General features: G+C 44.7%; 1 protein-coding gene across 3 annotated transcripts; it reads left to right on the forward strand.

Annotated features, from left to right (window-relative positions):
* The first annotated feature begins 869 nt into the window (after window positions 1–869).
* On the forward strand, window positions 870–19490 carry LOC147884177 (Cystathionine beta-synthase (CBS) protein). Of its 3 annotated transcripts, XM_087398650.1 has the most exons (7): window positions 870–989; window positions 1119–1308; window positions 1459–1655; window positions 1743–1901; window positions 12427–12693; window positions 17624–17796; window positions 19024–19490. In XM_087398650.1, exons 2-7 carry the CDS (start codon window positions 1170–1172, stop codon window positions 19307–19309), a joined length of 1221 nt encoding a protein of 406 aa, XP_087254776.1. In that variant the 5' UTR covers window positions 870–989; window positions 1119–1169; the 3' UTR covers window positions 19310–19490. The 3 variants fall into 3 exon arrangements, with proteins under 3 accessions (XP_087254776.1, XP_087254774.1, XP_087254775.1); XM_087398648.1 differs by having other exon boundaries at window positions 873–989; window positions 1459–1901; XM_087398649.1 differs by having other exon boundaries at window positions 952–989; window positions 1129–1308; window positions 1459–1901.
* The last annotated feature ends 733 nt before the right edge of the window (window positions 19491–20223 follow it).

A 20223-nucleotide genomic window follows, 5' to 3' on the forward strand; every position in this document is an offset into this window, starting at 1 on the left:
ATCATAAAATTTGGTTGGGTTTTGTACCCTAAACCCTTAACCCTATTTTGTATTCCCTAAATCATATTTGGGAGGCCACTGAGACCCTAGCAACCATGTGCATCACTTGTCTGCACAAAAAAACCCTACAAGCCCTAATTGTCTTGTAGTTTTAAATATCATCTACCTCAATCTCTCCCTCTTCCCTTTCTCTTGTAATAAACATATAGACAAAGTGTGATACAAAAACGTATCAACTTAATACAAATAAAACTTTCAAGGCGAAATCACTTCATTACTTGGAAAGTATGTGTTCCTTCTTTTGAAGTTGACTCTCTATACTCCAAAAAGGTAGAGAAAGAGCCGAAAATGATAGAACACTCATTTTTCTCACTCCTTCCAAGCAGATGTAGGTCGCAACTTCAAGAGTTGACTCTCTCTACTCCTATGAAGGTCCAAAAGCTTGTCCATCGAAGATCATTTGCAAGGCTGGGAACGGAATTTTCCTTGTTTTAGGAGGTCCCGTTAACTTCGCAAAAACTGAGAGAATGAACATGAAAAATCAGGTTTCCTCCATTTTACGTTTGAGCTTAAAAAGTAGCTGCAATTGTCAAAATTATTCGAGAGCGAAACAAAAATTCGGTCGGTCTCACGCAGCATCTCCAAATTTTGTTAGAATGCGCTGCAGAGTGTCGGGAAGTGTCGGTTCTCTGGCACGTGGCAGGCATGCCACGTGGAGAAGTGGCGGTGATTAACGGATGAATGAATGGTGTGGCATACAAATGACAAGTGTCTTGACACGTGTCAAGGGAGGACGAGTCTTTGGAGCAAACATCAGTTTTTCGGCATCCAATCCACGCACTGAATTAACCTTCCACAGAATCGTAGAGCTTTTCTATCGCTTCGTCTTCTATTAATTCACATTTTTGGGGAGCAGTTAATACATAGCAAGTTCTCTAAGTTGGCTCTTACCCCATTGATAACGTTTGGAGGTTTACGCAGCATCTGAGGTAATCCCTCAGCATACGATTCATGATGTCTGCAAGGACTTGTTCTCTCTCCCAATTTCTTAAGTAAAGTGGAGAATGTAGGGATGTTACTAGGATAATCTATAAACATCGTTTCTGGTGGCTGGAAAGTGTTTTGCAGTTGAATTCCGAGCATATCAATTTTGGTTAAACGTGGCAGTCATGGATACTTGGAAACCATGGGACGATCATGCAATGTCTGAAGAACAAGAACGAGTGCCTTCTAATATTAAAGAGGTTTTAAGTTCTGCATTTGCAAAGCTACCAGTGTCCTCTTTCCCCGAGCTCCCTGAGAACAAAGGTCTGATTTCTGCATGTGCACAGGTTTCTATTTTTGTTTCTTTAGGACATTTTTCTTCTGACGCTTTATGATATATTTTTCTACAAGTTCACAAGAAGAGCTTCTCTGTAGTTTCTCGACGTCACAAATAAATTTTTACCTGTTTTGCAGTGGTCGAAGTCTCAGCGGATGCTTCAATTGCAGAAACCGTTGAATTGCTTTCACAGCACAACATTTTCTCTGTCCCTGTTAGGAATCCGAATGTTGATGCCAATGCAAGTTGGTCTGAACGGTATTTGGGGATTGTTGACTATGGAGCAGTGATACTCTGGGTTCTGGAACAGGCAGAGCTTTCAGCACTGGCACTAGCAGTGGGTTCCGCAACTGCAGCTGGAATGGGTGCAGGAGCTGTTGGTGCTTTGGGGGCACTTGCACTGGGTGTGACTGGTCCTGCTGCAGTTGCAGGTCTAACTGTAGCTGCCGTAGGTGCAGCAATAGCAGGTGGCGTTGCTGTGGAGAGAGGGCTTGGTAAAGATGCTCCAACCGCAGTTGATGCTCTTGGTGAGGATTTCTATAAAGTAATTCTTCAAGAAGAGCCTTTCAAATCAACCAAGGTAAGGTCTATGGCCAAGACAACCAACCCATTGCACTTGTTGCTTACCAATGATTTTTGAAAGTGGATGGCATTTGGATGCAAACGCAAGTGAGTCTATAAATGTGCATAGTCTTAGATGTTAACAATTGTTTTGAAGTGTCACTGATTCTTGTTCCGTACCTCTATCCATTGACTTCTTTTAAAAAATTCTCCTTGAATTTTGAATGTTCAAAATTCCACCTCCTTAGACAATAATTCATGTTAATTTCAGCCATGTTTTGTAAAGCATATCACTTTACTTGGGGCTAGACTATGTTGATATGTTGTTTTGGTGTATTAAGTTGAAGTTGACCAAAGAATGGACAACTTGAGGAGTAGACATGCAAGAGAGAAGAAGGGTGTCAAAAATAGATCTTCATTGCTTATGGTTGTACGCGTGTCATTCATCAAATTATTCATCAAAGCAAGAGTAGAGGCAATACCAAATCCAAGAGGTGTAACGCCTGGTGCCTTGTCGATCTCTTCCAACCTCTAGGCTATTTCTTCGCGACGGGTGCAATTAGGCCTACTGATTTTTTCAATAGGTCATCGGAGGACCCTTCAGTTACTCTCTTGAACTATGATTCAAACCTGCTAATGGATTTCAGGACCATAAATGATCCTATGAAGGATTAAGGAAGTTTGCAAGGTTTCCATATCCTGTTGTTACTCAACTCACAAGCAAGAGAGTCTGTGAGTAACAGCATATATTACTCAGCTCTTAAGTGAGAGAATTATTGAGTAAATGAACCACGAATATGACGACATAAGTGCTGCTTTGCTTGCTACCTTGGAGCTCATCTCCTTGGGCACCTTCCTTGCTATGTAGTGGCTCATTTACTTCTTGCAAGAATCCCACTTCTTACTCATGATGATTATGAGCAGTGGTGAGCCATGATCTGGAATCTGCAAATGGCGCCAAACCCAGTGGCATTGTGGCTCATCAGCTTCTGGCTGTAGGCATAGTGGCTCATTTGCTCTTGGCTGCAGTCCTCTTCTTGCTCATGACACTTGGAGTGATGAAATGACACTTTAGTTGGCTTCGCCTACAAGCTTCCTTTCCTGTTCCTCTTTTGATGCACCAAAATGTACTCTTGAATTTATCATTTGACTTCCTCCCTTGGCCACGGTGTGAGGCTCCTTGGTTGGTGCCTATTGGCAAGCCCTAAGTAGTCATTAAGACTGCAAGATAGGTGCAGCTCGTAAATGTAGTTGTTAGCTGCCCACCACATCATAGGGCACCAAGTTGGGTCAGCAATGCTAGTGTGGCCATTGAATCTTTATGGATTAGGTGGTTTCACTAGCTGAGGTAGCCAAGCGGGATTGGTGACATTGAATGCCATCGACAATACCTCATGCGGTGAATGGATCCTTTAGCTTAGGTGGCTTCCTAGCCACAACTGAATCTTAGATGACTTCGTCGGATGTTTGTGATCCAAAGTGGGGTCGTCGTGTTGCGTGTCATCAGGTTTCAAAAGCACTTTCCTAGCTATGAGGAGCCAAGTGGAGCTGGAAGCATTGATCCAAAACAAAGGAGGTGGTACATTAATCCAAATCCATGCACAAAATAGGAGGTGGCTTGGAGGTTTTGGGTGTGGGATAGGCTTCATTGGGACCCAAGGGAGTAGTTTTGGAGATACCCTTTCATTTAGGATGTCCCCCGATTTTCCTTTTTCCAGCTATTTAGTGAGATTGGGCAGGAGGGTCCAGATGGGGAGGATTTATTCTCCAAATGGCCAGAGCAATGCAACAACTTCACCATACCCCAAGCCCTCGTGAGTCTCAACATGTGGATCCCTTTTGTGGCAACCACTTGTGGAGTGGGTGCAACGCTCACAACCATCGACAACATGGGCCAAATTAGAGCGTTGTGTGTGTGTGTGCGTGTGTGTGTGAAGCCTTATTATATAGAATTTTTATTTTATATGAATACAGCTATACTTTTTCTACAGTGTCCCATTTTGCATTCTTTTACACAATTTCTTTATGTTGTCATTGTATTATGTAACTTTAATTGTTGTTGGCTGTGTTTCCAACATTGCCAGTTTACGATCAACCCAACTTGAGGTGCATACTGGTTCTTGGTGTAGTTTGGGGGGGGAGAGAGAGAGAGAGAGAGAGAGAGAGAGCACGGCAGTAGAGCATGGCACAGACCAGGTATGCTCTCATAGATTTCTTGAGGTTTCTTGGTGTAGGCTCTGGGATAGCTACATGCCAAGGAAGATCTCTCTCTTCCTGTAGCTCTTGGCACACAGAACCCTTGCAGTGGGCACCTGGCTTGGTTTTGGTCGTTTTCCAGCTGCATGCACAAGATGTGGTTTCACAAAGGAGTCTTTAGAGGCACTGCATTTGGAATTGCCCGTTGGCACCGGATGTTTGGAGGAGAGCCTTGAGGATAGTCTTCATTGGGATACAGAATAAGATGGTGGTAACCTGGGGAGCAGTGGCTTGGGTTACAGACAAGGGACCTGCTTGTGGGGGAAATCGTCCTTCATATTGTTAGGACCTTCATCCACACTTTGGACTTAAGATAGACATTGTGGACACCTAGATAGTACCATAAGAGGGAGATGATAGTGAGCATCATTGCTTAGTACATGTGGACAGGCACAAGCTGGCCATAGAGAAGCAAACCACATCAGCCTTAGAGACATTGGCCAGCATTTGGCTTGACATCATTCTTACTCTCAGAGATAGATGGGGCATACTCCACGGAGATTCAAATCGTGCTAGACACAGGAGGGAGGCTTTGCAACACATGTCATATTGGGAGCCATCCCCTATACATTTGTGCACTCTAGTGTGTGTGCCTATCTTATAAAGGCTTGCACTTGTCAATTGTCAAATTACTCAATCTAATCAAGCCGGCAAGCACTTTGGTCTACATGGAGTACTTTCTTTTCGTTCATGCTCTTTCATTATGTCTTTCATACTTTCTAGTTGTTTCCTTTGCTTCCGTCCTCCATAGCTCTCTTCCTTTCCTACCCTACCTGCTCTCCCTACTGCACTATGTTCCTTCATGTGGTATTAGAGCCATGTCCTAGCTATCCTCCCTCCTTCCTTCATTTCTTCCTTTCTTCCTAGCTCAACCTAGAGGTTGACGGAGGCACGAAAATGGAAGCTTTCCTCCTCCTCTAAGGAAGAGATAGCCCTTCTTCTTAGCCTCTCCACCTATTATAGTTGTGGCTATTCACTCTACTCTACGACGTCCATTGAAAGCTACTTGCTGAGGCGGATTGAGGTGCAGTTTTCTAAGACTTGCGGATAGTGCGACGAAGATATCCAGAGAGATACACGTCGAATCTTGCTCTGAGATTTGAAGGAAAGTTGTAGAGGACATCTAGCTCTACATTGTTCGTGTTTGTTTCATTGCGATCTGAGGTCCGTATCGAAAGATATGTCACTTGCAAGAAATGGCAAAAATATGATTTTGTCCACGCTCCTATTCTCGGGATCGCTGCTACTGCCACATCGATTTGCTCACCTTGGGACTGCCAACAGCTGCTGCTTCTACCCCCGGAGCTTCCACCACTGTTATCATCTTACTTTGTATGCTCACTTCCTGCGAGATTCTGCTCTCTCTGATTTCTGCTCAAATCTTCAAATTTTCTAGGGGTTTCCACGATCAGGGGCTCCCGAGTGTTGCTAGGACGATTTCCTGCAACAAATTTTGAAAAGCCCTAAATTTTTGAAAACCCTAAGTTTTGTGAGAAATCCTAAAAGTGCAAAACCCCTTATTTTACTTCTACCAGTTTAGTGTAAAGGATTAGACACTGATACTAATCCATATGAGTGTTAACACCGTCCTAAAGCATAATCTCTCACATTTTCAGAGTCATGGAGTAATAGCCCTTGGTAGCTGCTCCCATGGCCAACATCGACATATCTTCAGGGGAGTTCTCGCCATGATCTTCATTGACTGCGCACATTTGTGCAAGCAGCTACTTGGGGATCTTTTATGGGTTCTTTGCCCTTGCTATGCATAAAATGAATGAAATATTTTCAATTTTATATATGGAGTCAATAAAGGTTCTCAGCCTTGGATAGTCCTCCTAAAATGATGTTTTGCTATCTATGGTGTGTGGCTCCATGTCACCCTATTTTGGAGCCAGGATAGAGGTTTCTTTTCTCTAAACAAAAAAGTGGAGCTGGAATCACGGACATGTTCCAAGATGTGAACTGCTAGCATCAAGTGTGGCTAACAGGTTCTTCAATCTCAGATGACTTTTGGTAGACAGTTTTCTGAGCAAAGTGGCATCGGCATGTTGAGTTTCGCCATGTTTGAACCATATACTTATGGATTTCTTTATTATTTTTTTCTTTTTTTTGGGGGGGGAGGGTGGGGGGTGGGGGTGTGTCATGTGCATGGATTGGTATCTGACGTGTACTAGGTACACAGAACTAGCTCAGGTTAGCCTGGGGAGGCTTAGAGCTAGGCAGGCTTGATTCTCGGGTTGAGTGGCAAGGGTACGAACTATTTATAGGTCTTCGCTATTTTTGGCGCCGGGGCCCGAGTCTATAAAAGAGGCCCAGGGGGTTCAGTTCTCAGTGAGCAGTTGGGAGCAAGTTTCGTTCCTAGGTGCCAGGTCTGATCCTGGATTGAGTCGCGGACGCGCGCCTGCATCTTAGCGTAGCCCAAGGCCCAGTGGCAGATCCAGGGCTTCACAGTGCCACCTGGTGGTATGGGACACCAGGCTGGTTTGGATCTGATTGGGAGTTCGTGCCAGTAGCTCAGCTCGTGGCTCGGAGGGGACATCTTCTGATTCGGGATCACATCCCGTAGATGTCATGGTTGGGTGGTGAGCAGCCTGCTCAGATCTGATGTTGTGTGTGGTTGTTTTGCAGATCAGGGGTTTCAGGAGTGCTGGGACGTGTCAGTTGGTATCAGAGCCAACTCCTGAGGTAGGAACTTCTGATGCGAGAATTTTTGACGGATTTCTCCTCCAGGTATGCCCTAAATTTCGAAATCTGTTGTTGCGTTTATTGCTGGGTACCTGGAAAGGAGGGGTGGACAGATATCAGGGAAAAGGAAGAAGAAAAGGAGGGAGACATTTCGAGTTCCCTGAAAGGGGCCTGTGAGAGAAGGCTGTTGGAAGTGGAGAGAGAGCAGAAAGGTAGGAGAGAGAGGCGAAAAAAGCTGCAAGGGAGGTGTAGAAGTGACGCCTAGGGCAGTACGGTAACAGGCGGGTGCAAAGAGAGGCTTGCAGGGCAGCGAACAGGCTGTGTACAGCCTGCGCAGAGGGCTGCGTGCAGCCTGCGCAGAGGGTGCTTTTTTCGAAAAAGCACCCCCTCCAAAGCTAGGGGAGCTTGGCCTTTTTTGGGAAGCAGAGCATCCAAATAAGGCTGCCCTGCTCCCTATATAGATGGGGGCAGGGTACCAGCCTACCCACAAGCCTAGCCTAGAGCTTCGAAGCAGCTCCTCGAATTGCGAGCCAGCCTGTGCCAACCTGCGTCAGCCGTACTTGCCTGTGCCAGCTCTACTTCTGCACCGTACAGCCTGCAGCAGCCGTACACTGCCAGCGCCAGCCTACGTCAGCCATCGTACGGCTCTGCATCAGCACCGTACGGATCTGTACGGTACAACTTGCGCCAGCCTACGCCATCAGCCGTACACTGTTGCGTCAGCCAGCGCCGTCTGTGTGGTTCCCGCAGCAGCGAACCCCGCGTCAGCACCCCCTGCTCCGAGACGGTACCCGCAGACTGTACGGACGCTGTACAGTCCACGTCAGCAGACCGTACAGCCACATCAGCAGCACGGTTGCTGCAGGATTTCGCACGTGCATCCGGTGGCGGGTTTAGAGAGGTCTCGGGATTCGTGGGCTTCAGATTCGCCAGGTTCCAGCATCTCTTTCCGTCGGCATCTTTTGGGATGGTTTTCTTCTGCTCCATTCTCCTCTGTGCTTCGTTTCAGTCAGTTATTTCTCTCAGTTCGTATTCAAATCAGATTTCAGTCATGTCTGATGCTGCAAATCCCGAGTTCACCATGGGAGAGCAGGATTTGGATTACACTCCTGTGGGAGAGGAGGATCAGGGTCTCTATGATGACCTGATAACCAAAAAGGCCTTCAGTGAATTTACGACTGCTCTTGATGGCAAATTCGAGCAAGTCAATGCTAATCAATTGGGGTTGACACAGCAACTCCAGGGGATACAAGCAACTCTCACTCTTCTGGCTAGCACTGTGCAGGCACTCACACATGTGGATGCCATGGCTTCAGTGCTAGGCCCGAATATAACTCCAGACCCTTTTCCGGGCGACCAAAAGTCGAGAACAAAGGATGTAGTTGACACTTGGTTACACAAGTGGCAGGTACACTTCCAATTCCACCCATATCCAGATGAGAAAAAGATCCAGCTTGCAGCAGGGTTCATGTCAGGTAAAGCCTTGCTATGGTGGAAGGAACTCCAGCCTAAGCCCGATACATGGACAGATTTTGAAGGGATCTTTAGGAAGGAGTTCCTGAAGAAGGAGGATGATTACGATATCGTTGGCAAGCTCAAAGCCCTCAATATGTCAAAATTAAACTTGACCTTTGAAGTTTATCTTCAAAGATTTCGGGATCTGCAAACCAGGGCCACTAAGATGGATCCAGTGACCTTGTTAGGTTTCTTCGTGGATGGTTTGCCAGATTCCTATAAGTTGCAGATAAAGAACAACAAATGCACAACGTTGCAGGAGGCCATGACTTATGCGCGCATATATGATGATACCATGGCCGGTGCCAAAGCAACCACGGTTTCCGACACGAGTGGAAAGAACAAACGCAAGTTCTTTCAGCATTCGACTGGTATGGGGGAGACGAAGTCTACGAACAACGCCTCCAAGAAAAACTTGACTCCAGCCAAGAATGGTAAGGCCCGTTTCCTTCGCACTCTGAGGCTCAAGAAAGAAGGACGATGCTTCTATTGCGAGGAGCGGGGCCACACAAAGAATGAGTGTCCTAAGCGCAAGAACCAGAAGTTGGTGCTAGGACCGGAGCTCCAGGCGGGTCCACGTACCGCAGCCAAGGGAGCGAACCAAGTCGCGATGACAGGTATTTCAGTAAATGTCATTACCTGCCCACTCTCTTGTAATTGTGCTTTCAATACTTCATTGTTTGGTTTCCATGATCTTCTTCCGAGTTTATGGAGAAGTTAGGGACCAACAGGTTCACATTCTCTTTGATCCGGGCAGCTCTCACAATTTTGTTAATTACAAATTTGTGCAGAAGATGGGGCTGTCCACAGTACCTAGCGGCCACACCTATGAGGTGCAGCTTCCAACTGGGAAGCAGTTTTGGGATCGCAAGGTTGAAGCACTTCCTATCCGGATTCAGGCCTACACGGGAGCTCTTACATGTTATGTTATGCATCTGGAGCATGTAGACTTGTTGATCGGGATAGAGTGGTTTAAAACCCACAATATTCAGATCGGATGGACGGAGCATACGCTTTCTTTTGTAGATAAGGACACCCAATTTTGTATTCAGTGTGATAAAATTCCCCCTTCTCAGGGGCCTATTGTATCTGCGATGCAGCTTCGGAATAAATTAAACAATTCTCATTATGATGTCTATCAGTGTGTTTTGATTCCACTTTCTTCATTTGTTGTTTCTGTAATTAACAAGAATGGATTAAGTGTGTTTGAACACCGTGAATTGAGAATGTTGTTAGATAATTTTAAGGACGTATTCCCAGCTCAACTGCCGGAAGGTTTACCTCCAGAACGGGCAGTAGATCATCGCATAGACTTAGTCCCAGGGGCTCAACCTATCAGTGTACCACCTTATAAGATGAGCCAGGTAGAGGAGGATGAGTTAGCTAGCCAGCTGCAGGATTACCTGAATATGGGCTATATTCGCCCAAGTAAATCACCTTGGGGTGCACCTGTCCTCTTAAGAAAGAAGAAAGATTCTTCCTGGAGAATGTGTATAGATTATAAACGATTAAATAAAGTCACAATTAAGAACTGCTATCCTTTACCTCGTTCCGATGATTTGATAGACCGTTTGGCCGGAGCGAAGTATTTCACTAAGATTGATTTGCGTACGGGTTATCATCAAATCCGTATCTATGCTAAACACATAGATAGGACCGCATTCCGGACTAGGTATGGTCATTACGAGTTCCTTGTATTACCTTTTGGTTTGACCAATGCTCCTGCTACTTTTCAGCAGATGATGAACGATTTGTTCAGGGATTTTCTGGGCAAATTTGTTGTAGTGTTCTTAGATGACATCTTGGTACTCTCTATCATTAAGAACCCTGCTCTCATATGCCACAAAGGCTGCAATTTTCTGATCCTTCCATCTGAACACATAGGACATCTCCGGGTTGTCTTAGTTGTTCTAAGACAGCATAAGCTTTATGCCAAGATGAGTAAATGTGACTTCTTTATGAAGGAGATCATTTACTTAGGACACAAGATTTCTTCTGAAGGTATTAGCATTGATCTGGATCGTATCCAGAAGGTATTAGAATGGCCTATCCCTCATACTGTGAAACAACTTCGTTCTTTCCTAGGATTTACGGTATTTCTTCGGAAATTAGTGCGTGATTATTCACATATCACGGCACCCTTGACCAACATATTGAAAGGTCGTGGACGCAGGTCTACCCAGCCGATCTCTTGGAATGAAGCAATGAACAAGGCTTTTGAAACCTTGAAGTTTTCTATCAAGGAAGCACCCGTTCTTGCATTACCCGATCCTACCCGGCCTTATGTTTTAGAGGCCGATGCGAGTCATTATATGCGATTGGGGCAGCTCTATTCCAAGAGGGCAGACCTGTAGCTTTCGAGAGTAAGAAGCTAGACGACACTCAATATCGCTGGCCCACACTCGAGAAGGAACTTTATGCTGTAGTGTATGCTCTTAAGGTTTGGAGACACTACTTGTATGGTTCGAAGTTCCTTGTATTGACTGATCACCAGTCAATTAAGTATGTGTGTGATGGATCAGAATTGAGGGGAAGGAAAGCTAGATGGGCAGAATTGATGCAGGATTTTGATTTCGAGATACGTTATCGTAAGGGTTCGTTGAATAGTGTGGCGGATGCCTTAAGTCGAGTTAAGTTTTGTCATTTACGGATATATGCTCAGACCTATTTCAATCCTTGAGAGGGCTATACGCAACTGATAGTCATTTCAGTTCTTATTGGCAGAGAGTCCAGGATGGGAGCTCCATGGTTGACCAGGACTCAGGGATTGTGCCACCTACGGTACAGGCGGCGGGAGGTCAGTGGATGATTAGGAACAGCTTGCTGTTCCGGAACGAAAAGATTTGTGTGCCAGATGTTTTGGACCTTAAATCCAAGATTCTCTGGGAGTGTCATGATGCTCCTAGTGCTGGACATCCGGGTATACATAGGACTCTGTCTCTTGTGAAGCATACCTTTTATTGGCCTAAGATGCGTGCATTTATTGAGAACTATGTAGTAGGTTGCCGGGTTTGTCAGGTTACTAAGGTTGAATGCCTTAGAAGCGCGGGCTTATTACAGCCATTACAGATTCCAGGTAATAAATCGGAAAGTATTTCCATGGATTTTATTACTGGTTTGCCTCGAACGCGCAAGGGTCATGACTCCATTTGGGTCATAGTCGACCGTTTGAAAAAAATGGCTAGATTCTTACCTACTAGAACAACTATATCAACTGTTCAGTTGGCTCACGAGTTTGTGGACCACTTGTTTAAGTTGTATGGTTTGCCATCTGACATAGTCAGTGACAGGGACTCAAAGTTTACAAGTAACTTTTGGACACTTGTATTTGAGAAGTTAGAAACTACTCTAAGTATGAGTTCCTCGGATCATGCACAATTCGATGGCAATACAGAGAAGGTTAACCAGTCTATATAGGCTAGGCTAGGCTGGTACCCTATCTAGTCTCTTGGGGTTTCAGGAGTGATGGGACGTGTCAGGGTGTAACTCTATGTAGTCTCTTGGGGCAGAAGTGAGGATGCAAGAGGAGAGAATGTTCGTAAGGAGCCTTGGAATGGCAACATTGTCTCATTTACGAAATATATTTGAAAGTTCGTTAAGATCACCATTGTCTTGAGAGATGAATTGGCATTATACTCATTGCATCAAAATCTGCGCCAGATTTTGAGAAAAATATTTAGTCTTCAAGCTGTAACTTTTTGGCACATATGTTCTTCTAGCTATCATTTTGCCACATTCAATTGAAACATGTTGAAAACAAACAAAAAACTTATGTTGTGGAACCTAAAATATTCAAAGTCAGATTGCATATAATTTCCCCCAAGTATGTGTGCAGCATCCTTGTACTTTATTACAGTTTCCAGTTCTATATAAACTTAATCCAAGTGGGTTTCCAGGGATATTGGCAGTTCCTCACTTTGGTATTTTTCTAATTCTCCAAGCATTGTCTTCAAGGTTTCAATTTCTCTGATTGATTTTTGTATAAATGGTTTTGGATGTCTTCTTTTGTCCTGTAACATAGTCCGCCTTTCATTCAGATTATTTAAATATAATCATGGGATAATACTGCAATGATCACAATCCTACAGGTGTCAGATATCACAAGATCATACAGATGGACACCCTTCCTTCCAGTACAACCAGAGGACTCCATGCTGACCTTGTTATTATTGTTGTCGAAATTTCGACTACGGAGCATTCCAATTGTGGAGATGGACAAACCACATATTAAAAACTTCATCACACAGTCAGCAGTCATAAGGGGTTTATTCCATTGTAGAGGACGTGATTGGTTTGAAGCGATAGCTCACAAGACTCTTGCTGAGCTTGCACTGCCAGTGATGTCCCCACATGAGGTATACTCAACATCACCTTAAAATCTTAGTTAATGTCTTAAATGTGATGAGCTAAATGCATCATTCATGGTGTTGTCAAAATATGAAAATGTATGGTAGTAGTTTCTTGTTTGGTGGGTTAAGCATATGGTAGACAAATTTATCCATTAGAGCAGTAAGGGAGAACTTGTGCATGCACATATACTCATGGGGGTGTGCACAGGCATACCTCTTTGCTTACTCATTGGCTCTTTGCCTCATTGTCTTCCCCAAAAAGGGAGAAAGGAGCAGAATTACACACTTTCTCTATAGACTGCCACTTTAGTGCTCATTCTTTGATGTTCTTTCCCTTTTTCTTGCCACCATATACCCAAGAGGAGAGGGTGAACATTGCATTTTGCAACAGAGTATTGCATGCAACATGAAGTGCCTTTTCAGGATATTGGAAAGAAATCCCATTGGAATCATGCAATTTCTCTGAAGGGGTATGGTGGGATGTCGCATAGAACTTTTTTTTTTTTTTTGGCAAAGAAAGGAACCTTCTTCATACAAAACAGCAGCCCTGTAGGTGCTGAGTATGGTAAAAACCGAATAAGGCTGAAAGAAGAAAACCAGCCTGTTCTAGAGAAACCCAGAGTGTCACATAGAACTTATGGAGAGCTCCTTGTTTGGATTTCTTTTTTTTTTCCCAAGAACTTTCTAGTAGTGCTTGAGGAGAAACCAACATACAAATTAGCAATCTATGGTGCTGATTTGGAGAGCTCCTTGTACTAGATTTTGATTTTTTTCCCCAAAAAAAAGAACTTTCTATAGAAAAAACCAACTATACAAATCAGCAATCTGTCGCACTGATCGTGGAAGAAAACAAAAAAGAAAACCATGATTGTCAACTGCTGTGTTTTCGCAGTACCCAACTCACTGCCTAGGGAGTCTTTGAAGCAAGGACCGACAACTAGGTGCACCAGCAAATACCTCGCCCTGTCAATACTAGAAGACATCTACAAGCCAAGCCTTGCAAAAACGTGCTTGCTGGCTGAGCGAAGGTCAAAGATCTCATTGTCCCTCGCTTCCATATGGCATGCAAGGTGTAGGTAATATCCTTGAACTTGATGTCTTGGGCCGTTGTCTTCTCTCACAAAGGAGTTGGCATAGCTTGTAGATCATTCTTTTGGCTATAGTATCCCCTGTGGCACGCTAGTCTTCTCTTATTCCCGTTGTCTCCCTTTACCTTTCAGAGTGTTGCAATCAATGTGCAACGTGATTAGGGTGGTCAGGGAAATTAGGGTGGGACTCTGCATATGTAATGAGAGAGGAATGTGATCTTTATGTCAAGTGATGGAGAAAGGGAGAGAGAGTAGTGTTCCTAGTAGGAATTGAAAAAGAACCTTTGAATTAACTTGGATGTAGTGACTAGATGTGTAAGACAAAGGTGCAAATTTACACAAAACTTCAACTTTGTTTGAGCAAAGAGGGGAAGGAAGCTTCATCGAATTGAATCCATAAAGACGGCATCTGAGGTCCCATTTCCACGTTGGCACTAAATTTATCGTCCTGCCTCGCCCCTAGTCTTAGAATGTCCCACCCTCACTCATGCACTCTCTTCTTGCCAGTTCTTGACAGATGTCCCGCTTGTTGGACTTCTTCATCTTTAACTCCCAATGTTCTCTTTTTGGAACACTTTCTATCTTCCTTTCTCGTGCAACCATCTTTATATCTATCTTCCAAGGAGCACTCTCTTTATTCCTTCCCTCTCAATCCTACTCACTCCTAGATGCTTCCTTTCCCTTTTTTTGTTCTTGCCAAGAACTTTCTTCTTATCGCAAGCTTCCTCTTATTTGTCAACCACTATTTCCCTTCTGTCACACCTTTTGGAGTTTCCTTCTCATCACCAACCATGGATTTCCTTCCCATCCCTTCTCAAAGCACACTCCTTTGTACCACAGTTTCCACCCCAATTGCTACATGGCAAAGGCCCCGAACATACACGTGGGTTAGTAAGTTTCCTAGTATATAAGGCCTAGAGATTGAATAAGGCTCCTTAATATCTAGGCATATAAGGGCTAGAGGTTGAAGGAGGCTATAACATGCTGCCATTTTGGTGATGAGAGGCCTCAACGGGTGGCTAGGCAGCTGAGGATTGGGCACCCTTTTGTTTTTTTTCCCCAGAGAAAAGAACTTCTATTGATGCTTGTAAACAAACGATCATACAAGTTGGCAAATACCATAAAGGTTCCAACCATGAAAATCAACGAAAAATTAAATGCTGGCTGTTAGAAAGACACTTTTGCTGCCAGAGATCCTAGCTCATTGCCTAGGGATTCTCTATAACAGGGGCTAACAACCAGGGTGGTGGACTATACAACCATCTAATCCCTCTCGGGGTGATGTTATAGAAAACACCTGTACGCCAAGACTTGCAGAAACGTTCCCGTCGTGTGACGGTAGCTCGAGAACCTGGAGAGCCTTGCTCCCAAATGGCGTGAAGTGTGAAGATGATGTCTTGCCAGATGGCTACCAAGGTGGCTAACGGTGGAACATGGTGCTGGCCCATAACCCAGCTACTGCAGCGAGCAACCCAGATGTTCTAAGCCGTAATGCTGGCTACTGTCTCTCACACGCTATCCTCTGACAAAAGAAGAGGTCGATAAGTAGTGGGAGGGGTCACCTCATGAAACTCAATACTGTGAATGCACGGGCCCTGTATCCTGTATGCTGGAGAGACCACGTCAATGGGAAAGGCATGGCCATCCTCTGACAACCAAGCAGCCATGCCCCATGTGAAGTCCCTCTGCGTCCCTTGTAGCCACGACCCGAAGCGCTCCTTGCCGTATCCTTTGTGCTGCTGGCCAGCTCCAAAGGTAGTGGGGGATCGTCTCCAAAGTCCCAATCGTGCATCTATGGCAGTTGCCATCCACCCACATCTGCTCCAACCAAGGGCCAACAGGAAGACCTCCATGTGCTATCATCCAGAAAAAGTAGGAGATCTTCCGCGGTTGAAAACTGGACCAGAGGCGTGTCCAGAACCTAGATCTCACCTCTCGAAGTGCCTGCTGCGCTGCCCAATGCCTCTCTCTCGACGGAGTCCAGGCTATCGCCTCCAATTGCATGCGACGTCCTATGCGTGTACTATAAGAGAAGAAGGGCACCTCCTCCACTCTCTCTGCGTGGCCTACTCTAGACGGTGAGAACCACTCGCCTGGGTCCCACTGTACCTCACTGAGGGGACGACCCTCCCATAACCATAAGCGCCAACGAGCTGCATCCAGATCTGAGATGCAAGAGGGGTTGATCGACCACTCCTTGCCCAGACGGCCCACTACTCCGACCCTTTGCCACCCTAATTGATCCAAGGCTCCATCCATCGCCGGATCTCCATCTGTCAAAGATTGTAAGAGGCCACTTGGACCCACACTGTAGAACCGGGCTCGGCTGAGAATGGGAGGGAGGGGGCATAGCTGAATTTGAAGAGGTACCCTTGTCCCTGAGAACTGGCCCAACCACTGTGCTAGTGTGAAACTCTGAAGGCTCGCCCACCAAGACTCTGGAATAGCTGCCTCAATCTCTGCCATCCTCAAGCCCGCGTCCCGAAGATGTGAGAGGGTCTCTAATCGTACCTCTATGTTAGCCGGGAGTCTCGCCCACGTCCTGAAAGATCGAGCTAGGCCGTTGTCCCACTGTGCCCAACCAATGTGTAACCTCTGTCCCAACATGCGACTATCCTGATCCCGAACCTCTGGGTGCGAGATCAAAGACTGTCGTACAAACACCTCAAAAAACTGAGGACTAGCCCAGATAAGACCCCCTGCCAATCGTTGCCAAACTCTGAAGAGACTCCGCATCAAGGGAGAGCCCTTCCTTGTAAGGGGGGCATCCGAGAAGAGCCATCTATGTGACTACTGCCACTGAGCACCTGTGCGGGGGGTGTTTCGAAGGAGACCGCATGTAGAAGAAGCTTCCTGGGCTCTGTACCTGGAGTGAGGCCCCTCACTACCAACTTGCCCAACAAGGCTTTGCTCTGCATTTCTGGATCAATGATTCCCAATCCTCCGTGGGCCTGGGGTAGGATCAATGTTTGCCAGGGCTTGGGCACCCTTATGCATGGTCCCATGCAATGTGGCACAAAATTATTGGGCCACTCATGAAGCAACAACAAGACTCTTGGGTGGAAAAGCAATATGAGTCGGCCTAGGTAGAGTTGCACTCCATTTAGGCCCGTGCAGAGTAGTCCTTTCACTCTTCTCGAGATTTTGAATTCAGTGGGGAGACATTATTACATGCCATTTCTTTCGTATTGGAAGACTTAGGTCATTCGAGTCCCAGGTTCTATTTCTAAGGAATGAGGAGGGCTGTCCAAATGCACATGGACCTTAGGAGGCCCTTGCCATGTATACCCGTTTCTAGAGCCAGCTCTTCTAGGCCGAGTCTTCCTCACCCTAGGTGGAGGTAGGGAGGGTCTAGATATTGTCTTTGGAGCTATGTTATTGGTTTGAACAATCTTAGTTATTGTCTTGCATGATTGAAGGGGAACATATGAGATATAAAATCAGTAAGAAAGTAAATGGCATGGTTGGCTAATGACTTTGGCTGTTTCTTTACTGAAATGGATGCATAGAAGACTATGTCATAAAGCATAATCACGTGGATGTTGTACGTGTGAAGATGGCTTTTTACTTTTTTTAATTTTAATTTTCTTTAAAAATTATCCTTTTTGGGGGGGGGGGTTAAATATGGAAATTTAAGTGATAGATTTAGTATTATTTTCTGAAAAAGCTGTTGCCATTGGGGCATCTTTTTTTTGTGCATGTGGTCATGCTCTCCTTTTTATAAAACTCAATTGGTCCTTTCCTTTGAATTAATGTGCTATATGTCTTTTCATTTAGCTACACCGCTTTAGACAAAAAGGCTATTTATTGTGGAGCTTATGAAGTGTCAAAATTTTAAACCCGTGTAGGTTGTTTGTATTGATGCGAGCAAGCTCATCTTGGAAGCTTTTACCCTCATGCGTGAGAATCAGATTGGGGGACTCCCAGTTATCAAAAGTACAAATAGACAAATTATTGGAAATATTAGTTTGAGGGATGTCCAATACTTACTCTTGAAGGCTAATCTATTTGCCAAACACAAGTAAGCTTTCTTGCCTTGCCCCACAACTCCTTTGTGCTTAATTTTTAATTGCTATAGTTTTCTATAATTTTCAGTCTTTGTTGAGATGTATACCATGGTAATATGGTGCAGGATAGTGACAGAGATTGTAATATTCCAAAGGTATTATCATTTTGAAAGAAAAGCAAAAATTGAGAGTAATTATTTCTGGTTTTTCCTGCTTCACCTAAACGTTTTAAAATGCTTAGTTGAAGCAGGCAAGAGTGCCTGGAATAACTGCCAGAGTAGCCCCGTCAAATCTAATTAAGTGTTTGGGGGAAACGTGGAGTGGATTTCGAGAGGGGTGGCTGTCACTCGAGGACTATATATAGCAGATTTTTGCACTACAGTTGGAGAGACCAGGAATGCACCATGAGAGTGGAGGGGTACTAAGTGTGTTGCTTTGAGGCAAGTTTTTAACCTTGGCCTTTATTCTTGTCATTTGATCCATGCCTATTGAGCGGTTTTCTTGTAAAAAAGGAAGGTGATTCCACCTCTTTGCATTGGACAAAGTTGGTTACCATAGCTAGGATGTTGTAAGCCATCTTCCAGTTTTGTCTCGAGCAGGTCTAATTCATGACTAGTAGAATGCTGGGCAAGATACTGAAGTCTGGATTATAAGGCCCACTGGATGAGGAGCTTTCGATTGATGTTTACAGCTGATAATGCTGACTAGATCCTTTTTAGAAGCTGGCCATCCTGCACCCTGTTTCCATGCATTATAAAAGTATGATTAGAAGCATCTAGTCCTGCATCAATTTAAGCCTGCCTAACAGTGCCAAAAGTCCAATATCGTATATAGAGACAATTTGTTTGGATCCAAGATGACTCAGGTCCACCCAAAAAACCGAGCATTTCCCTGTCTATGATTGAAATCCCTTTTGTGGCTAGGCATCCCTTGTTGGAATAATAGGTCCATTGTCCCACCTGTAAGCCCCCGTGTGAGGAGAGTACAGACATGGGACCGGTGTAGGGATGGGGGACAAGAGAGTCTGTTATGTGGGCATGAGAAGAAGATGTCCCATGGGCTACAGGAGGGGGCTCTAAGGAAGAATGGAAGGCAAAAGAAGGGGGATGCGAAGGGGAGTGGAAGGGGATTGCACGAGGGGTGGGGAGTGAGCTGTGCAAGGGGGGGCTGGGGAGCTGTGCACGTGAGAGAGAGAGAGAGAGAGAGAGAGAGAGAGAGATTTATTTTCTTTGGTTTTGCAGGCAATTGACAGTGCTGGAGTTCATGGAAACTCTTTGTTCAAATCCTTCACTTTCTTGTCCACTGAAGATGATACCTGCTGTCACATGTAGAGTCAATACTACCCTCAGCAGCATTATTGAGACACTTTCTGAAAAGTGTATCCATCGTATCTATGTTATTGATGGTGAATCTCATGTGGTTGGAGTAGTCACCTTACGGGACATCATTTCATGTTTTGTGATGGAACCTCCTCACTTCTTGGATGGGCATTTTGGTGGTCTCTTTAAAGAAGTTCTTGAATCTTGATTTAAAGCATCCATTGTTCTTCCTGATGCGTGCATGGACCCTTTCTGTCTATTGATAAGGTGGGTTCGACACTATGTGAATTTATGAGAAGATAATACCACTTCAATGCTTGGCTCAATTTATGAGGTATATACAAACAGGTTACAGCTTTACCGACTTCTGGTGAGAAACAAATATTGAAGGGTTCAAAATTTTGCAATGAGTCTTAATAATTTGTTGTGTATTTAGTGTCTGGTATCATTACTGCCTTTCAGAAAATAGTTGGCATGTGTGATTGATTTGAGAATATCTGCAAATTGATAAATGAGAGAGACATCTCTGGATGATCCAGTGTGTATACATTTGCTAGTAGATTGTGTAGACGGCCCCTGTGATTTGGGCCTGTTACAGCCAACAGTATTGTAGGGCTTTTTGTGGGCCTGTTAAAGGTTTTTTTTTTTGGCATGGGTGAGGAGCAGAGAGCTGGCAGTTCATGGGATGCCCCTGAATGTTCATGAATGCCCCTGAATGCTGAATGAGCATTGAGCAGGAAATAGCTCTTAAGACTGCGTTCTCGCATACTTGGAGACAATTGCATAGAATACCAAACTAGAACTAAATACAATGCTCCAAAGAGGGTGAGCTTCATTCCATTATGGGATATTTATACCAGTTGGAGAGCTTCTCTCTTTGCATGTAAGAATTGTAAGACTCTCTCTCACATGTAGAACTTGCATCTAGGATGTGCATATAGAAGCTGCATGCAGGAGTTGCATGTTGCATATAGAAGTTGCATGTTGCAATCGTATGTAGAAGTTGCATGTTGCATGTAGGAATTGTATGTAGAACTCGTATGTAGAATATGCATGTTGGATTTCTAAGAGATTATTTCTAGCCTTATGCAAGTATAAGTGAAGCATTGTCGCTACTCCGTA

This window comes from Dipteris shenzhenensis, chromosome 27, assembly GCF_047967505.1.
Source record: "Dipteris shenzhenensis isolate YYH24624 ecotype China chromosome 27, Dip_SZ_1.0, whole genome shotgun sequence".
Lineage (NCBI taxonomy): Eukaryota > Viridiplantae > Streptophyta > Polypodiopsida > Gleicheniales > Dipteridaceae > Dipteris > Dipteris shenzhenensis.

Coding starts and splice junctions, on each gene's coding strand:
- LOC147884177 (XM_087398648.1), top strand. CDS start 1,170: ATGGATACTTGGAAACCATGGGACGATCATGCAATGTCTGAAGAACAA. Junction 1,309..1,458: donor CGAGCTCCCTGAGAACAAAG/GTCTGATTTCTG, acceptor CCTGTTTTGCAG/TGGTCGAAGTCTCAGCGGAT. Junction 1,902..12,426: donor AGCCTTTCAAATCAACCAAG/GTAAGGTCTATG, acceptor ACAATCCTACAG/GTGTCAGATATCACAAGATC.